This window comes from Argiope bruennichi, chromosome 2, assembly GCF_947563725.1.
Source record: "Argiope bruennichi chromosome 2, qqArgBrue1.1, whole genome shotgun sequence".
Classification (NCBI taxonomy): Eukaryota; Metazoa; Arthropoda; class Arachnida; order Araneae; family Araneidae; genus Argiope; species Argiope bruennichi.
The window spans coordinates 89,197,155-89,223,816 of NC_079152.1; the positions used below are offsets into that span (position 1 = coordinate 89,197,155).

Consider the following 26,662-nt stretch of genomic DNA (forward strand, 5'->3'; position numbering starts at 1 on the left):
TTAAAAAATTAATCATGCAAAAGTCGGGTCAAAAGAGATAAATTTATTGTTATCATCATATTATTTGGTAATTAGATACTTTGATATATAGAGTAATCCTTAATTAATAGACATGAACACATTACTTTCGTTGCCAATTTGTGTTAACGTCTAAAGCCGTGCTAAGCAAATTATGAAGTAGAAAATAGTTTATTGATTTAAATCTCTATAGGAAGTCAGGTAGTCATACAAGTAGTTCCAATCTCAAAATTAGATTTTGTGTTCTAAATGCTCATAAATAAATATTCTTCAAAGAGAAATCTGAAAATTCCATTTTGAAAAATATGCGCATATTGATTACAGAAAAAATTAACTGTGTAAATTGTTTTTTAACGTAGCTTATAATCTTCTTTATTTAGTTCATTTTAATATAATTTTTTGGAAATCTTAATGATTAAAATGTTGTAAAAATCTAAGAAAAAGCCTTTTTTCTAAATAAACAGTCTAATGTGGTATGAAATTGAGATTATTTCTTCTTTCAAATAAAATAAAAGCTTTACATGAAATTTTTTTTTTACTTTATAACATATATATATATATATATATATATATATATATATATATATATATATATATATATATATATATATATATATACTATCTTTATTTTTATATTTAGAAACCTGAATTAGATGCTATTGATATTTGTAGGTATTTGATTTTCACCTTCGTTTCCTACTTAAATTCAAAGTTAAAACAAATAAAAATGTTTGATATAATCAAGGAATTAGTTATTAGATGAAAGTTTAATCTGACGAATTGGCACACAACATCATTTTTGAAACAAAATTCTGATAAAAACAAAAATTTAAGATGTATCGGCATGTAATGATACTATCACATTTTGTGATTAGCACTGATTAGCAGCTGTGGATGAAATAGGAAATAGGGTTGGAATGTGGTTATGATACAAACATCAGAATGTAAATTATTCAGTTTCAATTCCTTTTTTCGGGATGACTGAAATCAAATCTGACATAAGAATAAATACACTAGTGGTCACAAAATCGAACATCAAATTTTCCATAGTTATGTCACAGCATCCTTAATTTATCATGTCTACATTCTTGTGAAAGTACAAATCGACACACAGGCAATTATTTGAATTATTTAATTCCAATTTGTTGATGCTGAATCAACAACGGTGTCAACGGTGTCAAATATAACCTAATTCTATTCGCTTTTCTGGTATATTATTAACTTACAGAGAAACTTTCTCAAAATGGAATTTGTTCAAAATTCGATAGAAATCTTCAAAATTTGTTTAAAGACCATATATGAAATTTCATTCATTTGTCTCAAAACTTTTATGTGTTACCGTGTTTAACAAACAACAAAGCAGACAGATACCGTGTTCACGGCGAGACAGACATAATACCAAAAGTGGCATGTAGATCTGAAATGTAGAGTATCATCAGTGTTCAAATTTTTTGATGATTACATTTTTTAAAAATATTTTTTGTATATTTCGTACACGAGAAAATAAAAAGAGAATAATTCCTCAGAATATATATATATTTTTTAAATTTGGAAAGATTATATTTTTCTTAATTCTCCCTCCCTTTCACGAAAAATTTATGAGTTAAACACTACTATAAATTTTTAGAACATTGAATATCGTTCTTCAGATAATATTCATTTGCACGAATTAGAAAAAAAAATGCATCCAAAAAAGTTGCATACTCTTAACTTTGTCGGTAACTCTTTCTCTGGTAATTTGAGTTATTGTTGTTCTATTCGTTTGTTGTTATTCTGAATAACAAATAAACAAAATCGTAGAAATTTTTTTAAAGATTTTTTTTTCAAAAATGTTTTGGATGTAATTAAAGGCTTAACATTTTGACTTCGAGCGGGCCATCTCGAAGTTATTCGTCAAATTAAAAAATCTTAATTAAGTGAATTTAACAGACAGAAAAAGCGAATAGGCCGAATGCGTAAGCTGATGATGCGTGTTTAAAAAGGATAGCTTTAGGTGAGTCTTTTGCTGTTCAGTACTTTAAAGTTTCTTTGATTACTATATACAATGTCGATTTCCTAAAGACATTTACGAATAATGAAAACTGCTTATAGAGATCTTCCAAATCGAATGAATACAAAATTGAAATGTAGGCGATGAGCATATCTAGCTCAAAAATAATACGAAAATATAATAAAATTCCAGAATAGAGCTTTATTATATGGGCTATAATATTATTAAGAATAATAATTAAGATTATAAGATTCTTAAGATTCGCATGAGCCATTTAAAACAATGCCAAATAGTCTATACATTTGAACAATTAATCTCACCAATATTTAGAAAGAGCAAATTGTGTAAATAGAAATTTGTTTTTGAGTCGGCTGTATAAGCCTCAGGAGAATAACTTGAAAATATTTTCAAATGCTTCCTTGCATTGAAGGTAGGCAAACATGCTACGTTAAATTTAATTTTTAAGCAAAGCAAAAATCATCTCTGGCCATAACTGTGCACGCAATATTAATTTTAACAACAAATGAAACAATAAATTATAGGTTGATCCTTTCGAGATGAAAACCTTGGAGAATAAAGTTGTTCAATTCTAAAAATTGAATTATTTTTGTATTTAGAATAAAACGAATATATTATTTTTAAATCTTTAAGGGACTGACTACACTTTTAATATTTTCATCTTAGAGAAAAATCTATTGTCTACAAATTTCACAGTTTCTAAAATTGTTATTATCAGTTTTGGTGCACTAATTTTAAACAGGTTGTTTTGTGCCTTGTTAAAAATTAATTTTAATGTAACATTTAAATCCAAACTTCATTGAAATTAAACATTTATTAACATGTTTAAAGGTTTCTTTGCTTGTGGGCTATTCAGTTGGCCAAAAAGGGATTATTTTTTTTTATCTATATTAATTTATATTAATCGCTTCATAAATATAAATATAAATGAAATTTGCTATCAATTAGAAATTTTTCATAATTTGTTAATAACGCATGTTTATTCCTTATGTTATTATTAAATCATTTTTTAATATTGTTGCAAGCATTTTATTCAGATATGATCGATGCGAAATATTTTAGATGAAATTGTCACCATTATTATTCTCAGAATTTCCAGTTTTCACAAATATTACAGTTACTTTCTTGTAGTCTTTATTGTATTATTTTTGTCTGATTTAGAAATCATGTTCAAGTGATTTTCATTACTTCCTAAAAGTTGTCAATGAAGCTATTAGTTATGTGTTATGGCTGCAACTAACTATTAGCGTCATTAACCGATCGCGTATTAACAAGAACAAAAAAAAATTAATGTTCTCATTTCAACTCAGGCAATAATTATTAACCATGCATTTGAGGATTTTATGTCCATTAACAAAGTTTATTAGAAGTTAGTTTATTAGAAGTATTCTTTATATTGTTGCCGACATTCTTGAAGTTTGAATTTTGTGAAGCTTGTGGTACCTCAACGCTTTGATGTAGCAATGAAAAAGAATCAATTAACTACTGGTAGAAAGTGGCTGTTTTGCACAGTGAACCAAATCGAATTTCGAAAAAAGTGTTCTATCAGCCCGCCCTTCCTAGTATTCATTTTGAGAAAAACGATAATAATTGTGAATATTGATTTCCCATTTCAAAACAAATAAACAAAATATACATAAGAAGTGATAAAAAATGAATGGTTACAACGCAGAAAGTTACCTAATTTGCAATTATCAATATAATTAAAAGATTAAAAAACAAGATGTTTATCAAAAAACTGTTTTAAAGGTCAAAATATTCAACAACCAATTTAATTGATGTTTTTAGGTTTAAACAGCTGCTTTATATGCAATAAATTTTATCTCAATCTTAATCATTTTTTTATCATTCAGCAAAATTCTTAGCACTGAAAGTAGCGTGAAAACTTATTGAAGTGAAATTTTTCTAGGGTATATAAAAGACATACCAAAACCAAAAGCAGTTATCTGTTTAAAAAAAGCTAAAGTGAGGTGAAAGGACAAAGGAGGACCGAACATTCCAAGATGGTGAAAGTAGTGGTAAGATATTTTTTCCATTTATAAAAATGTTATAAAGTTGCAAATATCATATGCCTTTGTAAATGTTAAAAAAATTATAATAATAAATTCATTATATTTGAACCAAAAATAAATATCGTTTTAGAATTAGAATAAAATTACGTTAGACTTTTTTTTTTCTCCACCCTTTTAAATAAATATATTTCTTTAATGTATCAGAAATAATCAACTCAATCACAAATCAACTAAATCACGAGTTTAAAAATGAACTATTGGAATAAAAATGAAAAGAAATGCCATTTTAGTATTAATTTAGTTTGCATTCACTTGTTTAAAAAGAATAAGATTTAACATATTAACACGTCCTTTCATTTTATCTACTCTGACAGCATGAGTGCTTTGGAATTGCTATCAAATTATAATAATCGGATACATCCTATCGCTACTCGCATTTTATTCACTTTGCGTTTAGTGAAAAACAGTGGTTTTAATATCATCTTCTGTTTGGTTCCAAGTCATGTTGTCATTTCAGGTAATGAAAAGGCCGGCAAGGCTTCAAAATTTGCGATGTCTTTTTTAAGGACTGGACATCCGTTTTGTAACATTAAGATGGCATTTTCAGGCCATAAAATTTCATTCTGGCAAGAGACATGGATGAGAAGACGCATAATAAGCTACACACTATAAAACCTAGAATTGGTTTTTGACTTGTTCTACCTATATGTGAGATGGATGTCAAACTGACTCGCCTCCATATAGGATACGCACTATGCACCCATAGGCATCTCATTTTTGGTGAGAGTACACCAGTGTGTCTTGCATGACATGTTGATTTTTGCATCAAACATATTTTAATTGAATGCCCTGTTTTTAACCCTGAACGTGTTACCATTTTTCTACATCTTCAACAACTTTAGAGAACTTGGTGGGTGAAAAATTCCACCCAAACATTTTTAACTTTTTACGAGCCATTCCTTTTTATACTTGCATTCAGCACTTTTTACCGTTTGTTTGTGTTTTGCATGTTCTCATTGCTTCTCATTAAGTTTTCATTATCATATGTTAACAATCATGTTCATATTATACTACAGTACTGTATTTTAACCAGTTTTATGTTGATATCATAGATTTTATATTTTATAATCTGCCCTGATTTTACCGTTTGCTTGGCGCAGTATAACCAAATCAGGTACTTGCGCCATTAAACCACAAACAAACAAAACAAATTGTTCATTTTCACTTCTTCAAATTTATGGCAAATCATATGTATCTTTTAAAACGCCATCGATTTACTTTCAGTATAACATGGAAAATTTTATACTGGCTTACGGCGCGATTTTTATATTGTTTGTTGTTTGTTTCTTATGGCACTTGCCACTGACAAGCCCGCTGTTACGAAGACAGCGATTTAAGCCTGAAGGGAACGTCTCTTATTTTTTATAGCAGCGCCAACTAGGGCCAAGAGTACGACTTTGCTACTCACGCATCACTCATTCGCTTGCACAACCACTTTTTACAGGAAGGCACATTCACACATCTCACAGATAGAACAACAGAAGAACAACCATGCCCAAACCGGGACTCGAACCCGGGACGCCCAGATCACGGGGAAGACGCGCTACCCCTATGCCAGGACACCGGCGCGTTTTTTTATATGCAGACAGCAATATTTATCTCATACAATAAATTTTATCTATTTTAGTATTAAATTAATTTCACTTATTGCTTTCTACGTATACACACTTAGTCAAATCGCTTTAGGCTATTTTATAAACGAAATTCAAAGTATTCTAAATTGAAATTTTTATATAATATTTTAAGAAAGGAATAAAACAAAATTTATTATCTTTTTCATATTCAAACACACTAAAAGCCAATTTCGTATTACCCGATTCTTTATACAGATCGCTCTTGTTTTGGCTATGGCTGCCGCTGCATGCGCCTCGCTCATTCCATACAGATACGCAGATGGAGTGAGCGCCAGACATTTCTACAAAGGAGAGGGTCACTACGGAATTGCCTCTGGAATTTACGGTCTTGGATATGGTGGCTTCTATGGTGCCTATGATTATGCACCCTATTTCTATGACGGATATTACGGATATGATGGGCTTGGATACGGGTATGGACCCTATGGATATTATGGAAGATACTTCGGAGTTCCTGGTTACTATGGAGGTTACTTTTAAGTATCTTAAATCAGTGTTTGGTACGTTTTTTTTTCTATTTATTAATAATCATTCTAAAATATTTTTTAAATTGATAAAATGAAAGAAACAATTTACGCTTGCGCACTCGAATTCTGTTTTTTTATATTGAAAGAATACAATTAAATACTTAGAATTTTTTTGGCACAATAATTTGTAATTCTTCAATTGCATTCAGCTCCTGAAATATAATAGCTATTCGTCGAATAATTTAAAGACTAAGTTATACTTCTATTTTTTTTTTAAATAAGCATTTTAGGTGCATAAAATTTAATATGCTAGAAAATTTATAAGATAAATAATTCATTGCACTAACTTCTATTGCTGATTTGTTAAAAAACTTGGAAATTATCTTGCATAAAATATATTTTATCTATATTGTCCGATTAATAACTATAAAAAAATGACTTCTCTGTAAATGTTTAAAACACTTTTCAAAAGATTAACTACTGTATAACCCTATTCTAAATTTACATTAAGATTTTATTGCATTAATACTAATTATTAGTAAAAATTACACGAACAATTATATTGTGGAAAACTGTATGAAGGCATTTTTAGGGAACAATTTTAGAATAGTCACATTAGAAACTTTAAAAAATTATATTTTCATGTAAATTTGTCTCTCAAATGATATTATTATTTCTTCTTTTTTTACAGGTTTGCAAATATCTGATCCAGAAGATTACCATATTTATCATCAAAAATGAAATAAAAATTTACCTTTCGAAGGTGAAGAGTTATTATTACAAAAAAATAAAGAAATGTTGTTAATTGAATTTTTTTTTTTTTTTGCTTTATTTGAGTAGCTATTACACGCTCACCATTATAAACATGAAACTCTATTGAATTTATTTGCATAATGAATTTCGAAACATAATCTTTCATTAAGAGATTCTACATTTCAGAAACTAACTCATACAAACATTTAATAATATGAAAGCTCACTTCTATTAGTTGATCATATTTTGGGTCTTAGAGTTAAGTTTATTTTACTTAATTGTAAAACATATTGAAAAGTTTAGAAAAGATTATTTTTTGAGCCAACAAGTAAAATTCAAACCTCACAACGTAGTAAGTTCTCAAGAAACTGACAATTGAAATTCAAAACCAAACCAACCAACAAATGAAGTAGCTTGAAATCCAACAAGTGAAACTCAAAATTCATATGCGTAAATAAGTCCTCAATAAACTTTCAAATGAGATTTTTCAGAAAGAAAAGTAAAGGCACATAAGCAAATCCACCACCAGTGGAAGAAAAAGAAAAAGAAAAAAAAATTATAAAGTATATGTCTAGATATTTAGATGAAAGTCTTTTTTAGAAGTGGAGTAAAACAGTGCTCATTATTTAGTGAACTGTCTGTATTAAAAATGAAACAAAATATGGCTAATGATAGAGCGCGAGATAAAAAAAAAGGCTACATATGCACTTTGAAGAAATGCACATAATGCAATTACAATATTAAGGATGTCGAAAAAAATACTTTCCTTTAAAATATACAAGACCATCAGTTTTCATTTTATTTTAACAAAGATAGAAATTATAAGAGACAAATAATATTAATTTTCTGAGGTCTATTAAAATGTGTAATGGAAGTGAGTTTGGTGTATAATATATCCGTTGTTTAATTTTGTATCTTGCACCTATAACTAGAATACAATTAGATAGGATATATAAAAGCGTTTTAGGTCTGGTTTAATGGTGTTATTCATAGTTAGAAAATGTCACTTAAAATTCGTATCAAAAAATTCCCTTTAAAATGTTTTAGAGTTAAAAAAGGACTTTAGTGCCTCAGCCTTTTTTAATATTTAGCACAACTTATCACAGTCAAAATTCATCGCTATTATTTTTAATTTTCAGACATTTTTTACGAAGAATTATGAATTTTTTTCTTATATTTTCAGATAGTTTCCTATTAAGGATTATTTGTTTACTTAAGTTTAAAAAAATTAACTCATGTATTATGGAATTTTTTGTTCTTATTAGAATACACTCGTATTCACTGTTTATGTCATTCGACATAACAGTTATTCTTCCTTATTTTTCCTCATATAATTTACATACAATTTTGATTAAAGCTATGTTTTTGCAACATTTTCATGCTTATTGCAACATAATAAGCATGAAAATGATTCTTAAAAAATCAAAATGCATATAATCATGACATATTTTTAATATTTAAATAGTAATGTTTTTACTTGTGATGTTGCATTGGTTGAATTTTTCCCATCATGAAATGAACAGAAAAAAAATCCACAATGTGTTCAGAATTTTTTACGTTATTTAGAATAAATAATTTCCTTTTTATTATCAACTTAACTATTTCATGATAATAAGCAAACATAAAAGTAATATGACATAAGTCCAGCTAAACGTTAACCGAAATAAACCATCAACCGATTTTCAGATGTCCTTAAATTAAGAGTGACCTAAAATTATGAAGAAATTTCAAATGATTCAGGTTATTAACGTAATACATAATTATATGTGCTTACAAATATATTTTATATATGAAAAAATTTATAAGAATATAAAAACATTTCAAACAATTTAGATTATTAAAGTAATACAATTATTAAGTGATTTCATATTTATTTTTCGATAATTTTATTACTGTTAAAACGGATAATTATTGAATATTTATTAGAAACTATCCCTTTTATTATTTATTATTTATATTATGTTATAATTCAGCTTCATTATTTTATAATTCATAACATCACACAGCCAAAGAATTCACTTTTATATTTGCAGAAAAATTTTCAAAATAATATCTAAGTGAAAAACAAAAAGTATTTATGAATCTGAACTTTTCCTGAAACTGAAATCTAATTTTTTTTTATTCTCGAGAAATCGACAGAGATTTACATTATGTTTTTGTCGTTTCGAAAAAAAGCAACATCTAGTTCTTTAAACTGGTACTTTTCTTCTGCATATATTTACTCTATTTATCTTCGCATCAAACTTCAACTGTTTCGGGTGGTAAGGTATCGGCTCGTGAGCCGTAGGGTTTTAGATTCGAGACCCGATTCCACCGAAGAACCGTCGTGTAAGGGGGAATATTGCACGTTAAATCCGTCAGGCCAAACGATACCCCGCTGGTTTAGTGTGGAGAGGGGAGTGTCAGCTCAGGTGTCGTCCTCGTCATCTGACCGCGGTTCAAAATTACGAGGACCGTCCAAAAATAGCCCTAGTGCTGCTTTACAACGGGACGTTAATATAACTAAACCTAATCTAGATGATTCGATTATCAAAGACTATATCACATTAGAACACCACTATATGGAGAAGTGCAAGTATCGAATAACCCCCTTTGTGTTCGAACTTTAACCTGTCTGTTCAGTATGATCAAAAAGTTTTTCATATAAAAATAAATTTCTTTCTTAACATGTTTTGTATGAAGTGATAAATTTGTAGTGAAATTAGATAAGAGGCTACAAAATTCTAATGTGAAATAATGAGGTTTGTTAATTTCTTTCTTTACAACAATAGTTAATGAAAAAAATGAATAAACAAAGAATATATTTCTATAAATATATTAATTGTAACACTTTTATTTAAACGAAGAAAAATTTGACAATTGCATCCAGACGAGTGAAAATATAAAAAATGAAGATAATAATAAATTCAAAGAAATTATTACACAGTTACCTTCAAAAATTCAGAATATTTTCACAATGATCGGTCAAGATATTTGCATAATGTCTTGCAGACCAAATATATACCAATATATTCTAATATTAGTATATATAATATTAGTACTGGTATATACCAAATTCTTTGGTACATATTTTCGTACCTGTGTATATGCACGTAATGAAACTTGAACACACGTGCTTCTGTTTCTTTCTTTTTCCTCTACATCCATTTCAGAGCTAATGATTTAAAGGCATAATCTGTAACGGTTACTACTTAGAGGTCATTCTAAAGGGAATATGCAAGAATTCAAAAGCAAACGTCATATATAATATTTGCATAATTTTCAGAAAACGTTTAACTAAGATGTTTCAAATGTATTTTTGACAGTTGAGAGTAGGTTTATTTCATGGTTTGCACAATATAGTAAACGATACTGATGAGCATTTCCCATTACTCGTTCAGTTACACGTTCTCTTAATTAATGATGAAAACTCTGAGATTAGAAATGGATCCCTATTTTTTAAACACACGAAATTCGGGATATATATATATATATATATATAAGTAATTAAAAATAACATAAAAATGTATGCAAAAAGCTTAAATTACCATTGGAGAGATCCTAAGTTTCGCTAAGTTTACTATCCAAATTCACAAAATAATTATATAAGATATAATCAAGTAATTACAAAGATGTAATTGCTAATATCCGTTACAATCTATTATTAACATTTATATACTTATAAATTGATATGAAAAAATGAAACAGAAGATATCTATCGAATAGTTATTGCAAGAAATATCTCTTAAAGAATAACTAATATCTAATTTTGATTTTCAGATTTCTGGCAATTTAATATGTCACAAGGAATGTTGATTCTAAGCGTTAAATGTTCTTCAACAGGTTAACCAGTTGTTTGTCCTGTACGATCATCAGAAAAGGTCTAATGTAGATTTCTTTTTTAAATCTTGGGGAACAAGCAAAGCATAATCTAATGCACCAATAGGAATTGGAAAAAAGAATATAGTTGAGAAACATTGTTGCGTCTAAAAAAGTTTCAAACAGACCTTTAATTTTCGAAAATATATTGAAATCCATTCCTCAGGAATATGGCGCTTCTATCGATGTTATTGTTTAGAGCATCATCCAAAAACTAATTTAATTTCCTAATCTTTGTAAACCCTGGACAAACAACAATTAAAAATTTCCTTTCAGACGATAAAATGAATTGACGATTCTCGTTAGAGCTCTTTCACATTTAAACAGCCACTTTAAGAGTGTTCATCAAAATGAAATATTTTTAAACATTTCGAAACAAACTTAAAAGGATTCAAATAAAAAAATACCGTATCTTTTCATTTTTTAAATTTTATTTAAAGAAATAAATTCAATATAGGACAAAAGATAATGAATATATCCTTCATAGTGATGATATCAAAATTTAGTTCAGATGATGTGATATGAAAGTATAGGGAGGAGTTGTAGCCATTTGCAATCGCAATAAAACAACGTATCGTAATTACCACAAATAACCGTAATACAATTTATACCCTGAATTAATCCAATCAGAAGTGACCAGTTGCTGAAATTGATTAAAATTGTAATAAATTTTACGAATTACTTTTATAGATATTAGTAATTTTTTTAATTATTTAAACATTATTATGTCCTCCAGAAATTACACAAGAATTTTATATTATAATCAGTTAATGTCAGACAATTGTAAAATGAAAGTTAATAAGAAAATCTTGCATGTTGAAACCGATTCTTTAAATATTCATTAAATTCTCGTTTATAAATAATTCAAAAGTGTTTTAGATATGTGAAAGTAAAAAAAAAAATCCCTTTTCTTTTATCCATTTACCATCAATTGGTGCTCTTTTGCTCTCTTTTTAGAAAGAAACATACAATAACGAATAAATACTATTATCATATATTTAGAAAAACATGTTTGATTTGACTTTAGCGCCACATTACGATTAATTTTACTTAATATTATTTTTAAAGAATATTTAAAAATTACGGAGAGCATTATTGTTTATATTTACATAAATACTTCATAAAAATTTAAAAAAAATGTTAATGCTAATTTAAAAACGTGTAGATAATATTTTTAACTTCTATCAGGAATAATTAAGATACAATATTTTTATGAAATTTATTAGAAAAAGAATATTGTTCAGCTTTCCTGAAATTGTGCTGCTGAAATTGAAGATTTCGTTTCGTTTAGGTTGATACTCAAACAGTATTTCTTATGCCAATCTTTGATTATAAATTTTAAAATTGACAATTTCGTTTATATTAACATTTAAACATGATGATGAATATTTAACATTATATTAGCACTTGAACTTTGTAAAATATGAAAAAAAAATCGTTTAATTCTTGGAACCAAGCGGCTATTCTTGCATGGTTAACTAAATGGAATGTGAATAAAAGCACTAATTCAACACTTTCTAATAGTGATTTTTGGACTAAAATAAAAATGATAAATATCGATATTCATTTTAAAAACAAAGAAACAAAGGAAAAAAAAAAGAAAAAAAAACGAAAAAAAAAATGAACAAAAAATATAAAACAGAATGTTACTACAATTAGGTAGCTTTGCTAATTTGCATTTATCATTAAAAGGGAAAGAATGTTTTTTAAAAAACTAGATATTTATCAGAAAACAGTTTTAAAGCTCGAAATATTCAGCCCAAACTGAGCTACTGTAGCGTCTTATCGCTAACTTATGAATAATACAATTATTTTTATCTTAATTTTAGTCATTAATTTTTTATCTTTCATCAAATCAAAATTCTTAGCCTTGAAAATAACGTGAACACTCAGTCAAGCGAAAGTCTCATGCATATATAAAGGACGGAACAAAACCAAAAAGGTATCATATTTAATACCGCAAAAGCGAGGAGAAAGGAACAGAAGTAGATCCAACACTCCAACATGATGAAAGTAGTGGTAAGATATTTTCTAATTTGCAATACTTATATAAAGTTACGAATCCAGAACGTATTTGTGAATATTACAAATAAGGATGATGATAATTTCTTTACCTTTAAACCAAAAATGAATACCATTTTAGCATTATACAATTTAATGTAAATTTACATTTTTAGTCTACATTTCAAATAAAAATATTTATTTTATTTTTATATATAAAGAAATGAATCGCAAATGCATGTTGCAATTGCAATTAAATATTGAAACAAAAGTTAAAAATTGTAATTAGAAAAATTCTAATACTGATAAAAATTCCATTTAAGGAAAAATTAGTAACTGAATCCGGCAAGCTGTAAATAAGAAGAAAATTAAAAAAAAAAAAAAACTGCGAGAAGTGTTTCATGAAAAATAATGTAGTTTAATATAAGTGTGCAAGATGATTGAGAAATATGAATTTAAACGAGTGCTAGATCATAAAAAAATGACTACGGCTACAGTCAATAATATTTGAACTCAAATATTTCGATATTGATTTCATTTACTAAATTTCATTGATTGTATCATTACACCAACTTCATTTAATTTTTCGATTTCTAAAAAATGTTTAATCCAATCAAAGTTTCTTTTATAAAAATGACATTGGAAATATTTATACTCACTGTTTTCTAAAGGAAGAAAGAAAAAAAAATTATCTTACTAATTTTCACCCAAACTAAAAGATATTTCCTTATTACTCGATTCTTTCTAGATCGCTCTTGTTTTGGCTATGGCAGCCGTTGCATGCGCCTCGGTCATACCATACAGATACGGAGATGGAGTGAGTGCCAGACATTTCTACAAAGGAGAGGTTCCCTACGGAATTTATGGTCTCGGATATAATGGATACTATGGAGCCTACGCACCTTATTACGGATATGATGGACTCGGTTACGGATATGGACCCTATGGAAGATATGGCCTCGGCTATCTCGGATATGGAAGATACTTTTGAGATCTTAGTTACATCGAAGTTCACTTTTAAGTGAATTTAATCAACATTTGGTAAGTGTTTTTTTTTTCACTTTTGTTAATTGAGATTCTAAAATAAATTTAAAAAATAAATAAGACGAACATACTGTTTATTTGTTTCTCTTGAATTCTTCTTTTTTTATATCGAAAAAATGCTCTTAAATTTTTATTTATCGACTAAATAATTTGTGATCGCTAAAATATATTCACATCCTAAAACATAAAAATTATTCATTGTATAATTTTGAGTTCGAATTATATTTCAAATTTGGAAAGTACCATATCAAATGCATAATTTTATATAACCAAACATTTTCAGAATAGCTGGAATTAATTTTTTAAAATTATTTTTGTATAAAATGATATTATTTCGCGCAGTTTAATCATTTTATTTAAATTGTCTAAGCGTTTACGAGTATAAGGAAAAAAAATAAAAAAAATACTTTAATTCCTTCCCATCCATTTATCGGCTATCTCGGATATGGAAGATATCTTTGAGTCTTATTTATTACGTAAGTTCACTTTTAAATAACTTTAACCAACATTTAGTATGTTTTTTTTTTCATTTTATTAGTAGAGATTCTAATATATATTTAATTATAATATATATTCTAATTATATTATGTATTCTTATATATATTATATTAATATAAGTTATATTTTAATATATACTCCTTATGTTGTTTTTTTCGAATTATTCTTTTTCCCTTATACTGAAAGTATGCACTTAATCTTAAAATTTTATTTCTCGTCTAAATAGTTTAAGATTCTACAAATATATTTATATCCTGAAATTTAAAAATTATTAATTGAATAATTTTGAATAATTAATAACCATCATTTTAATAATTAATAACTTTAAAAGTAACATCTCAAGCGCATTAATTTTATTAAGCTAAATCTTTTTCAGAAAAGATGAGATTAATTAGTTATATTATTTTTATAGAAAAAACTACATATTTTCAAAGATGTCATTTTATTTAAATTATCCAACTGATTAAAAGAAATAGAAGAGCTAGCAATTCATTAAATTCTTCAAACTCTTAAAAATGATTGACTGTCATATATCTCTATACTAACAATATTTGAATTTAGTTGCTATTGTATTGATAATAATGTGTTAGTAAAATAGGTTTGACTATTAAGTTGTGAGTAGCTTTATGACTGGCCTCGTAAGGAAAAAAAATTTAAATAATAATTTTTGAATTTAAAAAAAAAAATTATAATTTTATTCTAAATTAGTTCCACAAGTCTTACTTAAATTTATTGTTATTGTTTAAAATATTATTTATATAATATATTCTTTTTCTTTTACAGGACTGCAAATTTCTGAAATAGAATGTCATCATAAGAACAATCAAAAGCAAAGAATGTTTAGAAAATTGAAACAAAATTGGTGAATTATTATTGCAAAAAAATAAAGAAATGTTTTTAACTGAATTATTTTCCTTCTTTTAGTCATACCTTTTTACAAAAAATGGTCATCATTATCAACGTTATAGTTTAATGAATAACATGCGTGAAGAATTTCAAAGCTTAAACTTTCTTTAAAAGATTCTATATTTCAGATAATTAATTATACAAACATTTACTAATTAAATACCCATTTATGCCAGTTAATAATATCTTGTTTTTTTTCATATTTTTAGCGTATTTTTCTCTTGGTTGTTAAATGTATTGGGAGGTTCTGAGAAGATAAAGTTTGACTCATATATACAAGTTAAGCATTTTTTATGTAAATAAATAGCCATAAACTATCAAAGGAGAATTCTTGTAACCAAATGTAAAGAAAAAAAACCAAATCATCCATTTCTAGAAAAAAAAAATACAATGAAATACGCAAAATTTGTTTAAAAGTTAGGATGGAATTTTTAATTTATAAGTAGAGAAATATAAATGCATCATTTAATGAACTAACTGTTTAAAACATAACTAATACGAAATTTTATTAGTGATAGACCGCGAAATAACGAAAATCTTGCTTGTTTGTTTGTTTCTTATGGCACTTGCCACTGACAAGCCCACAGTTACGAAGACAGCGATTTAAACCTGAGGGGGAACGTCTCCTATTTTTTATAGCAGCGCCAACTAGGGCCAAGAGTACGACTTTGCGACTCACGCATCACTCATTCGCTTGCACAACCCCTTTTTACAGGAGGGCACATTCACACATCTCACAGATAGAACAACAGAAGAACAACCATGCCCAAACCGGGACTCGAACCCGAGACGCCCAGATCACGGGGAAGACGCGCTACCCCTATGCCAGGACGCCGGCATGAAAATCTATATGCATGCATATTAAACATGCGTGTATATAGATTTTACAAATACAAATGCATTCACATACAAATACCTCAATCCTACTGATGTTGACAAACTACTTTCCTTAAAATCTTAGAGGGTAATAAATAATTTTTATTTTATTTTAAGAAAAGAGCATAAAGCAGAGCACAAGATGTATTAATTTTCTGTGTAGTATTAAGGCAACCGGCTCAAGTGACTTTGGTGCATTATATATCAAATATTTAATTTTGAACCTCGCAACTAGAAATTGAGCAAATTTTAATATTGGATGACACATTTTAAATATGATTTTAAGTTGGCAACCTCAGTTGGAAATTAAAACTTGAACTAAAATTGATACTTAAAAATCAATACAAATGATTGTTTTTAAAAAAAAGTCTTGAAGAAAAATACTTGTGCTCCAGGATTTTGTAATATATGCTACGTCTTCAACCTAGTGTAACCACCGTAGTACAACCTAGTAATGTCGTCTACCTATAATATTATCGTCAACCTACGCAAAATTCATCGTTATTATTTTTTGTTTAAAAAACGATTTGCTTACAAATAAATATGTATTCTTAAAATTAGAATCATTTTTGGGTTTTGGAGCTATATTTTCAAATTTTGAAATATTATTATATTTAGGAAAAATACTCTTTAAATCGTTTTAAAATGATAGAATTCGGGCGTTGTTCTTTCCATTTTAATCTTAATAAATTTAATTCTTATTTACAGGTTTTTTGGGCCTGCGTTTCTATTTAAAATTTTTATATTTTCTTATTTAAAAAGAAACAGCATTTTCATATTCTTTAAAGAATTAATAGAATTCTTTAAACTTTTAGATACATTTATTCAAGACTAATTTTTGAAAATAAATCGTACTTCTATTATTTTGTTGATGCATAGATTTAAATTTTCCCATCATAACATTAACACAACAAGAAACAATAAATCTCTAACTGCATTCAAATTTTCTTACATTATTTTGAATTAAGACATTACAGACTTACATTATTTTATCGGCATCCTACATTTTCCGGATCACGAGTGATTAATGAAATTATGAGTTTGAATTCATTAAATATCTCAAAAAGAGATACCACAATATATATATAGTTTAATAATCCACAAAATCCTTTTTTTATACAGCACTTTAGAAATTTTTAAAGTAACAATAGATTAAAAAGACGATAGATTTGAAATGATTTAGATAACTAATTTAATACATATTTATACGAGTTTGCAAGCATATTTTCCAACATTTGTATCACAAAAATTAAAAAAGTAAAATAATGAATATTTGTTGAAAAAAGTTTCATAATTAACTACATCAATTCGCAATTAATCAGTTTTTTGTATGCATTTGAAAAAAATATATAAGTGAAGGTTGACATTTTACAAACTTTAATTCCAAAAATTATAGCGTTAATATTTTTATTCATTACTAATTTTAGTGCGAGTTACAGAAGCATTTAATTTATACACTTGTAGTTTTAGAAAAATAAAAAAATATATTTTTTTAAATCGTACCTTTATTATGCGCATATTCTCTCTATTTATCTTCCCAATAAACCTTTGTACGATTCTATTATCAAAGAGAATATTATATTATCATATCAGAACACCAAATATATAGGAAAGTGAAAAAGTGTTGAAGCCTCCACTTTTGAAATCGGTTTTTAACCGGTATGTTCAGTATGATCAAAAAAGGGTTTGATAGAAAAATTAATTTTTTTTCTTAACATGTTGTGCACGAAGTAATTAATTTGTAATGAAATTAGATTAGAGCTCACAATACTCTATTGCGAAATTTTGGATTTGTGAAATTCTTGCCTCACAACAATAGTTAATGAAGAAAAAAGAATTTTGGAAACGGACTGAATATGTTTATGCAAATATATTATATTTAAAACTTTTTTTAAATAAAGCAATATTTGAGGATGGAATATGACAATTAAATCCAGACTAGTGAAAATATAAAAAATTAGTTGAAGATAATAACAAACTCAAAGAAAATATAACACTTTTAACGAAAAATTTCAGAATATTGTTACAATAATCAATCAGAAGATTTGTATAATATCCATGAAAAATTTTTGGCATTTAAAAACATTCACATTCTCTTGCGTATATGTACGCTCGTAATAAAACTGGGACACACCTGCTTCTCTTTCTTTCTTTTCACTCTACAACTTTTGAGGTAGACTGATTTAATGGCCAAATCTGTACGCTTACTACTTCGAAATCATTCTAAAGGGAATACAAAAAAAGTTAAATGCTAACGTCATATATAATATTCGCATAATGTTAAGAATTTTTACTGAGAAATTTCACAGGTATTTTTGGTAGTTGACAGTATTTTTATTTCAAAGTTTGCACTCTATATGGGCAACAATACTGACAAGCATTTTACATTCCTGCAAGCATTTTTCTTATATCATAATGAGAAATCTAAAATAAATAATAGGTCCATATTTATCAAGCACAAAATTATTGAATCATCTTGACAGAAAACTATCACTGTTCAATGAAACACTCTTCTGAAGAATTATTTCTCAGAAATATCACAAGTATTTTTGACATAAGATTTTTTTATGTTTTGCTCATTATATATATAATAATACGGATGACTATTTCACGTTCAGTCACACTCTTTCCTTAATTAATGAAAAAAAATTGAGAGTTCAGCAATGAGTCAATATTTCTCACACTTGGAATTCTGGTACCATCTGGACGGAAAATTATCACTAGTCTACAATAAAATTATCAATAGTTTGTATCCTTTCGTAATCGCAATGCAACCACATATCTTATTTATCACAAATAACCTTAATACAATTGAAAAGCTGAGAAGTAATCCAATTTGTATTCATCAGTTGAGGAGTTTGATTAAAGGAGTACGAAATTTTACAAATTACTTTTATGGATATTATTATTATTATTTTAATTATTCGAACCATATTATGCCTTCAAGAAATTCCAAAATTTTTTTTGTTATAATCATTTTTTATCAAAAACCACTATGAAACCAAAATAGGATATTTTTCGAATATGTGAATTTTTTGTCGATTTCTTTGTATATAGTTTAGAATATAATACAAATTCTGAATTTATTGTCTTGTTTAGAATTTTCCTATTTTTTTACCAACTGGCTCAAAACTGACAGCAAATTAAAACCAGGAGCGAGTACAGTTCTTTTGGAATTTAATGAAAATCAAATTCAGAGATATATAGCAAACAAAATAATACATTTCCCTTCAAAAACCAATATAACTTATTGAAAACTTCCCAGAAAGATGTTGAAATTTCCAAGGATTTGAGAAACTTGGCATATTGAGGCTAGAAAGATATCAGCGATATTCTTTATCAAAAGGTTTGGCGACAATTCGATTTGGCATATTGGCAAAGTTTTAGAGCTTTTAGATAGGCTTTAATTCCAGGTACTTAATGAAAATCCTGTTTAATTACAAGGTATTCTCTACCATATTAAAACGGGATCTTATTTCAAGGAAAAATCTGAAAAAAATGTTTTAAATTGAGAATTTTTTTTACAATTTTTTACTATTTAAATTATTTGCAAAAGACTGAAAACGTAAGACATTGCACGTGATGTTTATCACTACTTCCCAAAAGCAACCAAACAAACGTTTCTTTTTATGATGCGACTGCAGCTGATCATTATCGCCAATAGTCGTTTAATCGCGCATTGCCAAGAAAAAAGTTTTAAAAATTTCCTGGTAGGCGACAACTTTTAATCATGTATTTGATACATTTTTGACTATTTAAAAGTTTATTAAAGATTGTTTTTCGTAATTCTATCATTATTTTCAAATTTCAAATTTTAAGATGTTTCAGACATTTTAAATGACAGAGCAATTTCAGAAAAAGATAATTTAACACCTGATACAAGTGGCAATTGTTACATTGTAAACTAAACCGAATTTCAATAAAAGGGCAATTCAACACTTTCTATTATTTATTTTTAGATAAAAGATAAAATCGATGAACATTAATTTTAAATTTTCTGACAAAAAAAAATTTCGTAAAAAATAAACAAGAAGGTAAAACAGATTGTTACGACAATTCTGTAGCTTTGCTTAATTTGCAATCATCATTAGAAGTAAAAGAATGGTTTTTAAAAAGCATGATGTTTATCAAAACAAGTTGTTTGATTTGTAATTATCATTAACATGAAAGAAATTTTAAAAAAACAAGATGTTTATCAGAAAACAGTTTTAAAGATCAAAATATTCAACATAAAACTGAGCGTAATGTCTTGTTATTAACTTATGCATGATACAAGTATTTTTATCTTTTTTTTAATCATTACTTTTTTATCTTTTATCAAAATTCTTAGCCTCGAAAACAGCGTTAACATTCAGTCAAGCGAAATTTTCGAGTATATATAAACGATGGAATAAATCCAAAAAGTTATCATACCTAATACCGTAAAAGTGTCGAGAAAGGAACAAAGGAAGATCCCGCACTCCAACATGATGAAATTAGTGGTAAGAAATTTTCTAATTTGCGCTACTGATACGTTACGAATGCATTACGTCTTTGTAAATGCTCCAAATAAAAATCATAAGATTTTCTTTACCCTTAAATGAAAAATAAATACAAAATAAAATTTAATATACATTTAATTTCTTCGTCTACTTTTCGAATAAATTTGGTGTAAATTATATCTATATAAACAAGGGAATTGAGAAAGGAATTATATATTGCAATGAAATTATACATAGAAATAAAAGTGAAGACATGTAATTTCAAAATTTCTAATACTGATTAAAAAACATTCCATTTAAGAAAAATTGATTAACTAATTCGTAGAAGCAATAATAAAATAAATTCAAGAAATCTAGAACAAATTTCCGATTAATTGCAATCATGCTCCGCAAATGTGTGCAAAGTGATTGTAAAATGCTAATTTAAACGAGAGTTGTTATTAAAAAAATGAGCACGGGCTGCGGTCAATATAATTTGAGATAATAAATTTCAATACTGATTTGGTTTAATGAATTCATGTTTTTAGCATTACACTACTTTTAATTGAATTTTCGATTTCTACAAATGTCAAATCAAATGTCTACAAACGTCATTTCTACCTGCTGAATTGTCAAGAAAAAAAAACTTTTTTTTTTCTTCTAATTCTTATTCAAACTAAAAGATATTTTCCTATTATGCAATTCTTTCTATAGATCGCTCTTGTTTTGGCTATGGCAGCTGTTGCATGCGCATCGCTCATACCATACAGATACGGAGATGGAGTGAGCGCCAGACATTTCTACAAAGGAGAGGTTCCATACGGATTTTATGGTCTTGGATATAATGGATACTACGGTGCCTTTGACAACGCACCCTATTATGGATATGATGGACTAGGTTACGGATATGGACCCTATGGATACTATGGAAGATATGGCACCGGCTATCTCGGATATGGAAGATACTTTTGAGATTTTAGTTGCATCGAAGTTCACTTTTAAGTAAATTTAATAATCATTTGGTAAGTATTTTTTTTCACTCTGTTAATAGGGATTCTAAAATAAATTTAAAAATAAATAAGACGAATAAACTCTATGTTGGTGTACTTGAAAATATTTATATTAAAAGAATACTCTTAAAATGCAATTTCTCGACTAAATAATTTGCCACCCCTCAAGTATATTCAGATCCAGAAATATGAAATTATTCATTGAATAATTTTAAGATTAAATTTTATTTGTAATGCCTTCAAAATTATCATCTCAACTGAGTTAAGTTTATATAACTAAAGTTTTTTGAGATTATATTACTTAGTTGATAATAAGTAGTTTTATCACTTTTGTTGGGAAAATTTCAATTTTACTCAGAGATTATTCATTTTATTTAAATTGCCTAAGTGAATATCAGCAATAGAAAAAACTAAAAATTCTTCAAATCTTTTTCAAAATGAGTGACCGTAATATATCCTTATTCTAATGATATTTGAATGCAGATGCTATTTTATTAATAATAATAGGTTAGTAAAATTGCTTAAAATATTGTTGTGAATAGCCATATAAGTGGCAATTTCAGGAAACAATTTTAGAACGTTTTTTTAATTGATTTTATTTTCTTGTAAATTAATTTCTCAAATCTTATTTGATTTCATTTTTATTGTTTTAAAACCTATTTACATAGCATAATAAATTCCTTCTTTTTTTACAGGACTGCAAATTTCTGAACTAGAATGTCACCTTAAGAATAATCTAAAACGAAGAATTAATAGAAAAATGAAACAAAAATGAAGAATTATTATTGCAAAATAAAAAATAAAGAAATACTGTTGAATGAATTATTTGTCTAATTTTAGTCACACCTTTTCACAGAAAATCGTCATACTTATCAATCCCAGCATTACCAAATATGGTTCTTGCGCCATTAAACCACAAACAAACAAATATACTTATAAACTTAATAGTTCAATGAATAACATGCGTGAAGAATTTCAAAGCATAAACTTTCTTTAAAAGATTGCATATTTCAGACAAATAATTACACAAACATTTATTAATTAAATGTCCGTTTCTACCAGTCAATAATTTTGCTTCTTTTCATTAATTCATATATTTCTTGATTGTAAAATTTATTGTATTTATTGTTTAATTATTAACAATTACTAAAATAACTATCAGAGGAGGTTTCTTGGGACAGCAGTTACCGGCACTTAAACAAATCATCCATATCTAAAAGGAAAAGAAAACATGTGACATGATATTTAATTAGAATTTTGAACGTAATTTTTAGCCTCGAATAGGAGTAAAATAAATGGATTATTCAGTGAAATATCTGTGTTAAATATAAATAATTAAAAATTTTGCTATTAATAGATCGCAAAATTAAAAAAAAATCTAAATACACGCATATTAAGAAACACATACAAGTATCACAATCCTACTGATGTTGACAAAATACTTTCTTTAAAATCTTAGAGATTAATAAATGATTTTGATTATATTTTAAGAAAAGTTTATAAAGCAGGAATACTAGATGTATTAATTTCTTTATAGTATTAAGGCAACTGGCTCAATTGACTTTGTTACGTGATATATATATCAGATATTTTATTTTGAATCTCGCAACTAGATCTTACATGTTAGTCAGGGATGATGCGTTTTAAATATGATTTTAAAATGCCAATTTTAATTCAAAACTGAGATTTGAACTAAAACTAAAACTTAAAACTTATAACAAAATGTGGTTTCTTGAGAAAAAAACTTGTACTGCAAGAGTTTGCAATATTTGATACACATTCCAATCAAAATTCTTCCTTATTATTTTTTTTTTAAATTATAAAGATTTGCATATAAAAAGTTAGTTAATTTTTAAAAAGCGTCATTTTTGTTTTTTGATTATATTTAGATTTAAAAGAAATACTCGCGGTACATTATATTTAAAAGAAATACTTGCATAATATTTTAAAAATGATAGAATTAATGCACATTTAAATTTGCAAGTTTTGTGATTGAAACATTCTTCCACATTTTTCTTTTTTAAAAAGGGTATATATTTTTAATTAAAAATATACAGCACTGATATATATTTCACATAATAATAGATTTCATAAAATTACTATAAATATTTATTGAAGACTAATTTTTTATAATAAATTGTACTTATATTATTATTTTGATCTTGCAAAAATTTATATTTTTCCGTCATTCAACAACAAGACAACATCAACTAGAAGCAATTAATCTCAAATTGCATTCAGAATTACTTACATTATTTTCGATTAATAATTGCTTTTTTAGCGACAACTTACTTTTTCCCGAACATGGGTGATTAATGAAATTATGAATTTGAATTCATTAATATTGGTAGAAGAGATATCAGGATATGCATAAATTAAATAATTCACAAAATTCTACTTCAGACTATACTGTAGAGGTTTTTAAAGTAGAAATGGAATAAAAATGCGACGAGATTTGAAATGATTCAGATAACTAATTGATGCATGTTTGCAAGCAAATTTTCCAATATTTGTATCACAAAACCTAAAACGTTAATTGTTAAATATTTATTGAAAAAAGTTTTATGTATAACTTCATCAGTACGCAATTAATCATTTTATGTTTGCATTTCTAAATACTTAAGTAAGAATCACCTTTTGAAAAACTTAAGTCCCTAACATTATAGCGTTAATACTATCATTTTTTTTAAAATGAAGTACGAGGTGAAGCATTTGATTTATACATTTGTAGTTTAAAAAAATTTAACATCTAATTCTATTAAATGATATTCTTCTTTTGTACATATTTGATATATTTATCGTCACAACCAGATTTTTGTATGATTCTATCATCATAAAACATATAATGTTAATAAATATTTGAAATTTCTACTATTGATTAATAAAAATTCCATTTTAGGCAAGATTGATTAAATACTTCATGCAACTTATAATTAAGAGGAAAATTCAAGAAATCGACGAAAATTTTCTAATGAATAATAATAACATAACTATTTATAATAAAGAACGTATATATTAATAAATATTCTTAATAACGAAGTATTTGATATCAGAATTTGACAATAGAGCTCATACAAGTGAATATGCGAAATTAAATTGTAGATTATAACAAACGTATCGAAAATACAAAACCGTCATCGGAAAAAATTCCAACTATAAACAAGGATCAGTCAATATATTTGCATAATGTCTTGCTGAAAAAGTTGCGTAAATTCTTTGGTATCTAAAAGTACTCATACTTTCCTATATTTATTAATGTGCGTAATAATAATGGAACAAATGTGTCTCTGTTTTGTTTTTCTTTTTCATTTATATCTTTTTGTGATTTACTGATTTAAGGACATAATCTGTACGCTTAATACTTATTGATCATTCTGAAGAGAAGATGAAGAATTCAAATGCAGTCTTTATATATAATATTCATACAGTCTTAAGAAGAGTTTTTACTTAGAACTTTCAAGAGTATTTTGATAGTTGAGAGTTGTTCGTTTTCAAGTTTTGAACACTATATGGGCAACAATACTGATGAGCATTTCATGTTCTGCCTTTCTTTATTCTGATACCATAATGAAAACTCTGAGATCAGTAATGATTCCAAATTTTTCAAGCACGAAATTCTTGCATCATATGGTCAGGAATAATCATTGTACAATGAGGTAATAAAAAGTATATAGAAATGAAAGGATTTTTGCTAAAAATAACACAAAAGAAGTGTATGCAATGTAGCTAAAAGTTCTATTCTGGATACGCCAGTTCCGTAAAGTTTACTATCCAAATTCATAAAATAATTCAAGATATAATTGAGCAATTTGAAATATGTAATTACTAATATATATTACAATGAATTATCATCATTTATGAACTTATAAACTAATATTTTGTTATTGCACAAGGAACAAGTAATATCAAATTTTAATTGATTGGTGTGTGCGTGTTTTTTGTTTTTTATTTACTTATTTATTTGGCAATTTTATGATGCAAGGAAGGCTGATGGTGAACACTGCTGTGATTAGTTAAACCATTTGTTTGGTCACTACGACCATCCGTAAGTGCCTAATTATGTTTTCATTTTTTTATATGGTATGGAACGTGAAAAGTTCAATCTAATATTTCCATAGGAATTTCAAGCATCACTGTTCGTACAAAAATCTTTCAAACACATCACTAACTTTCGAATATGTATTGAAATCCATTCGTCAGGAAAGTGACGCTTATATTGATGCAACTGTTTTTAACAACTTTGAAGAAAACTTATTAAAAAAAAACTTTTTTGCGTTTAATATGATTTTGTTTTTAATTTAATCTTTGTAAGCCATCACTCCTGGATACGCAACATTTAAGGAAATATTTTCATTTAGAAGATAAAATAAATTTTACGCTCCTCGCTAGAGCCCTACAACATTTAAGCATCTAATTTCACAGTATTCATTAAAATATTAAAATTAAATATTTTTTTAGCATCTTGGATTAAAATAATAAAGTTTAAATTAATAAAATGTCTTTTCACTATTTGCATTTTATTTCAAGAAATAATTTCGATATATATATATATATATATATATATATATATATATATATATATATATATATATATATATATATATACAAGAGACAATATTTACATAATCATAGTTCAGGTGACGTGATATTAAAGATTAGGGAGTATTTAACACAAATAGCATTTCTACAATATAAAACCTCATCATTAATAAGTCATCAATTGCTGATTTTGAATAAAAGTGTAATAATTTTTTACAAATTAACATTATGAATATTACCAATTTTTTTTAATTGATAATATTTTTAATGATTGTAAGGATATAATAATTTTTATAAGGATAAGGATAAGGATATAATTTTTATAAGGATAAAGATTACTTAATGATCATAAGGATTTTAAGGACATAATAATTTTTTTCAAACATTATTATGTCCTATAGTAATACCAGAAGAATTTTGTGTTATGATCAATTTTTCTCAAAGACAATAGTAAAATGATATTGAAAAAATTAAATTTGCCTGTTGACATAGATTTAATAAATATAAACTCTTTAATA

General features: G+C 26.7%; 2 protein-coding genes and 1 long non-coding RNA gene across 3 annotated transcripts in view; all 3 read left to right on the plus strand.

Moving 5' to 3' along the window:
* The first annotated feature begins 3,980 nt into the window (after window positions 1-3,980).
* Window positions 3,981-6,968, plus strand: LOC129991221 (shematrin-like protein 1). Its single transcript, XM_056098214.1, has 3 exons — window positions 3,981-4,044; window positions 5,928-6,232; window positions 6,891-6,968. Exons 1-2 carry the CDS (start codon window positions 4,030-4,032, stop codon window positions 6,210-6,212), a joined length of 300 nt encoding a protein of 99 aa, XP_055954189.1. The 5' UTR covers window positions 3,981-4,029; the 3' UTR covers window positions 6,213-6,232; window positions 6,891-6,968.
* A 5,800-nt stretch (window positions 6,969-12,768) lies between these two features.
* LOC129961843 (uncharacterized) overlaps window positions 12,769-26,662 on the plus strand; it is a 45,038-nt gene continuing 31,144 nt past the window's right edge. The window contains exons 1-2 of the long non-coding RNA XR_008783838.1: window positions 12,769-12,829; window positions 13,560-13,852. This is a non-coding gene — a long non-coding RNA (uncharacterized LOC129961843). The remainder of the gene's footprint in view (window positions 12,830-13,559; window positions 13,853-26,662) is intronic.
* LOC129961840 (prismalin-14-like) lies at window positions 20,558-22,382 on the plus strand. Its single transcript, XM_056075423.1, has 3 exons — window positions 20,558-20,616; window positions 21,310-21,617; window positions 22,301-22,382. The coding sequence occupies exons 1-2, from the start codon at window positions 20,602-20,604 to the stop codon at window positions 21,565-21,567; spliced, it is 273 nt and encodes a 90-aa protein (XP_055931398.1). The 5' UTR covers window positions 20,558-20,601; the 3' UTR covers window positions 21,568-21,617; window positions 22,301-22,382.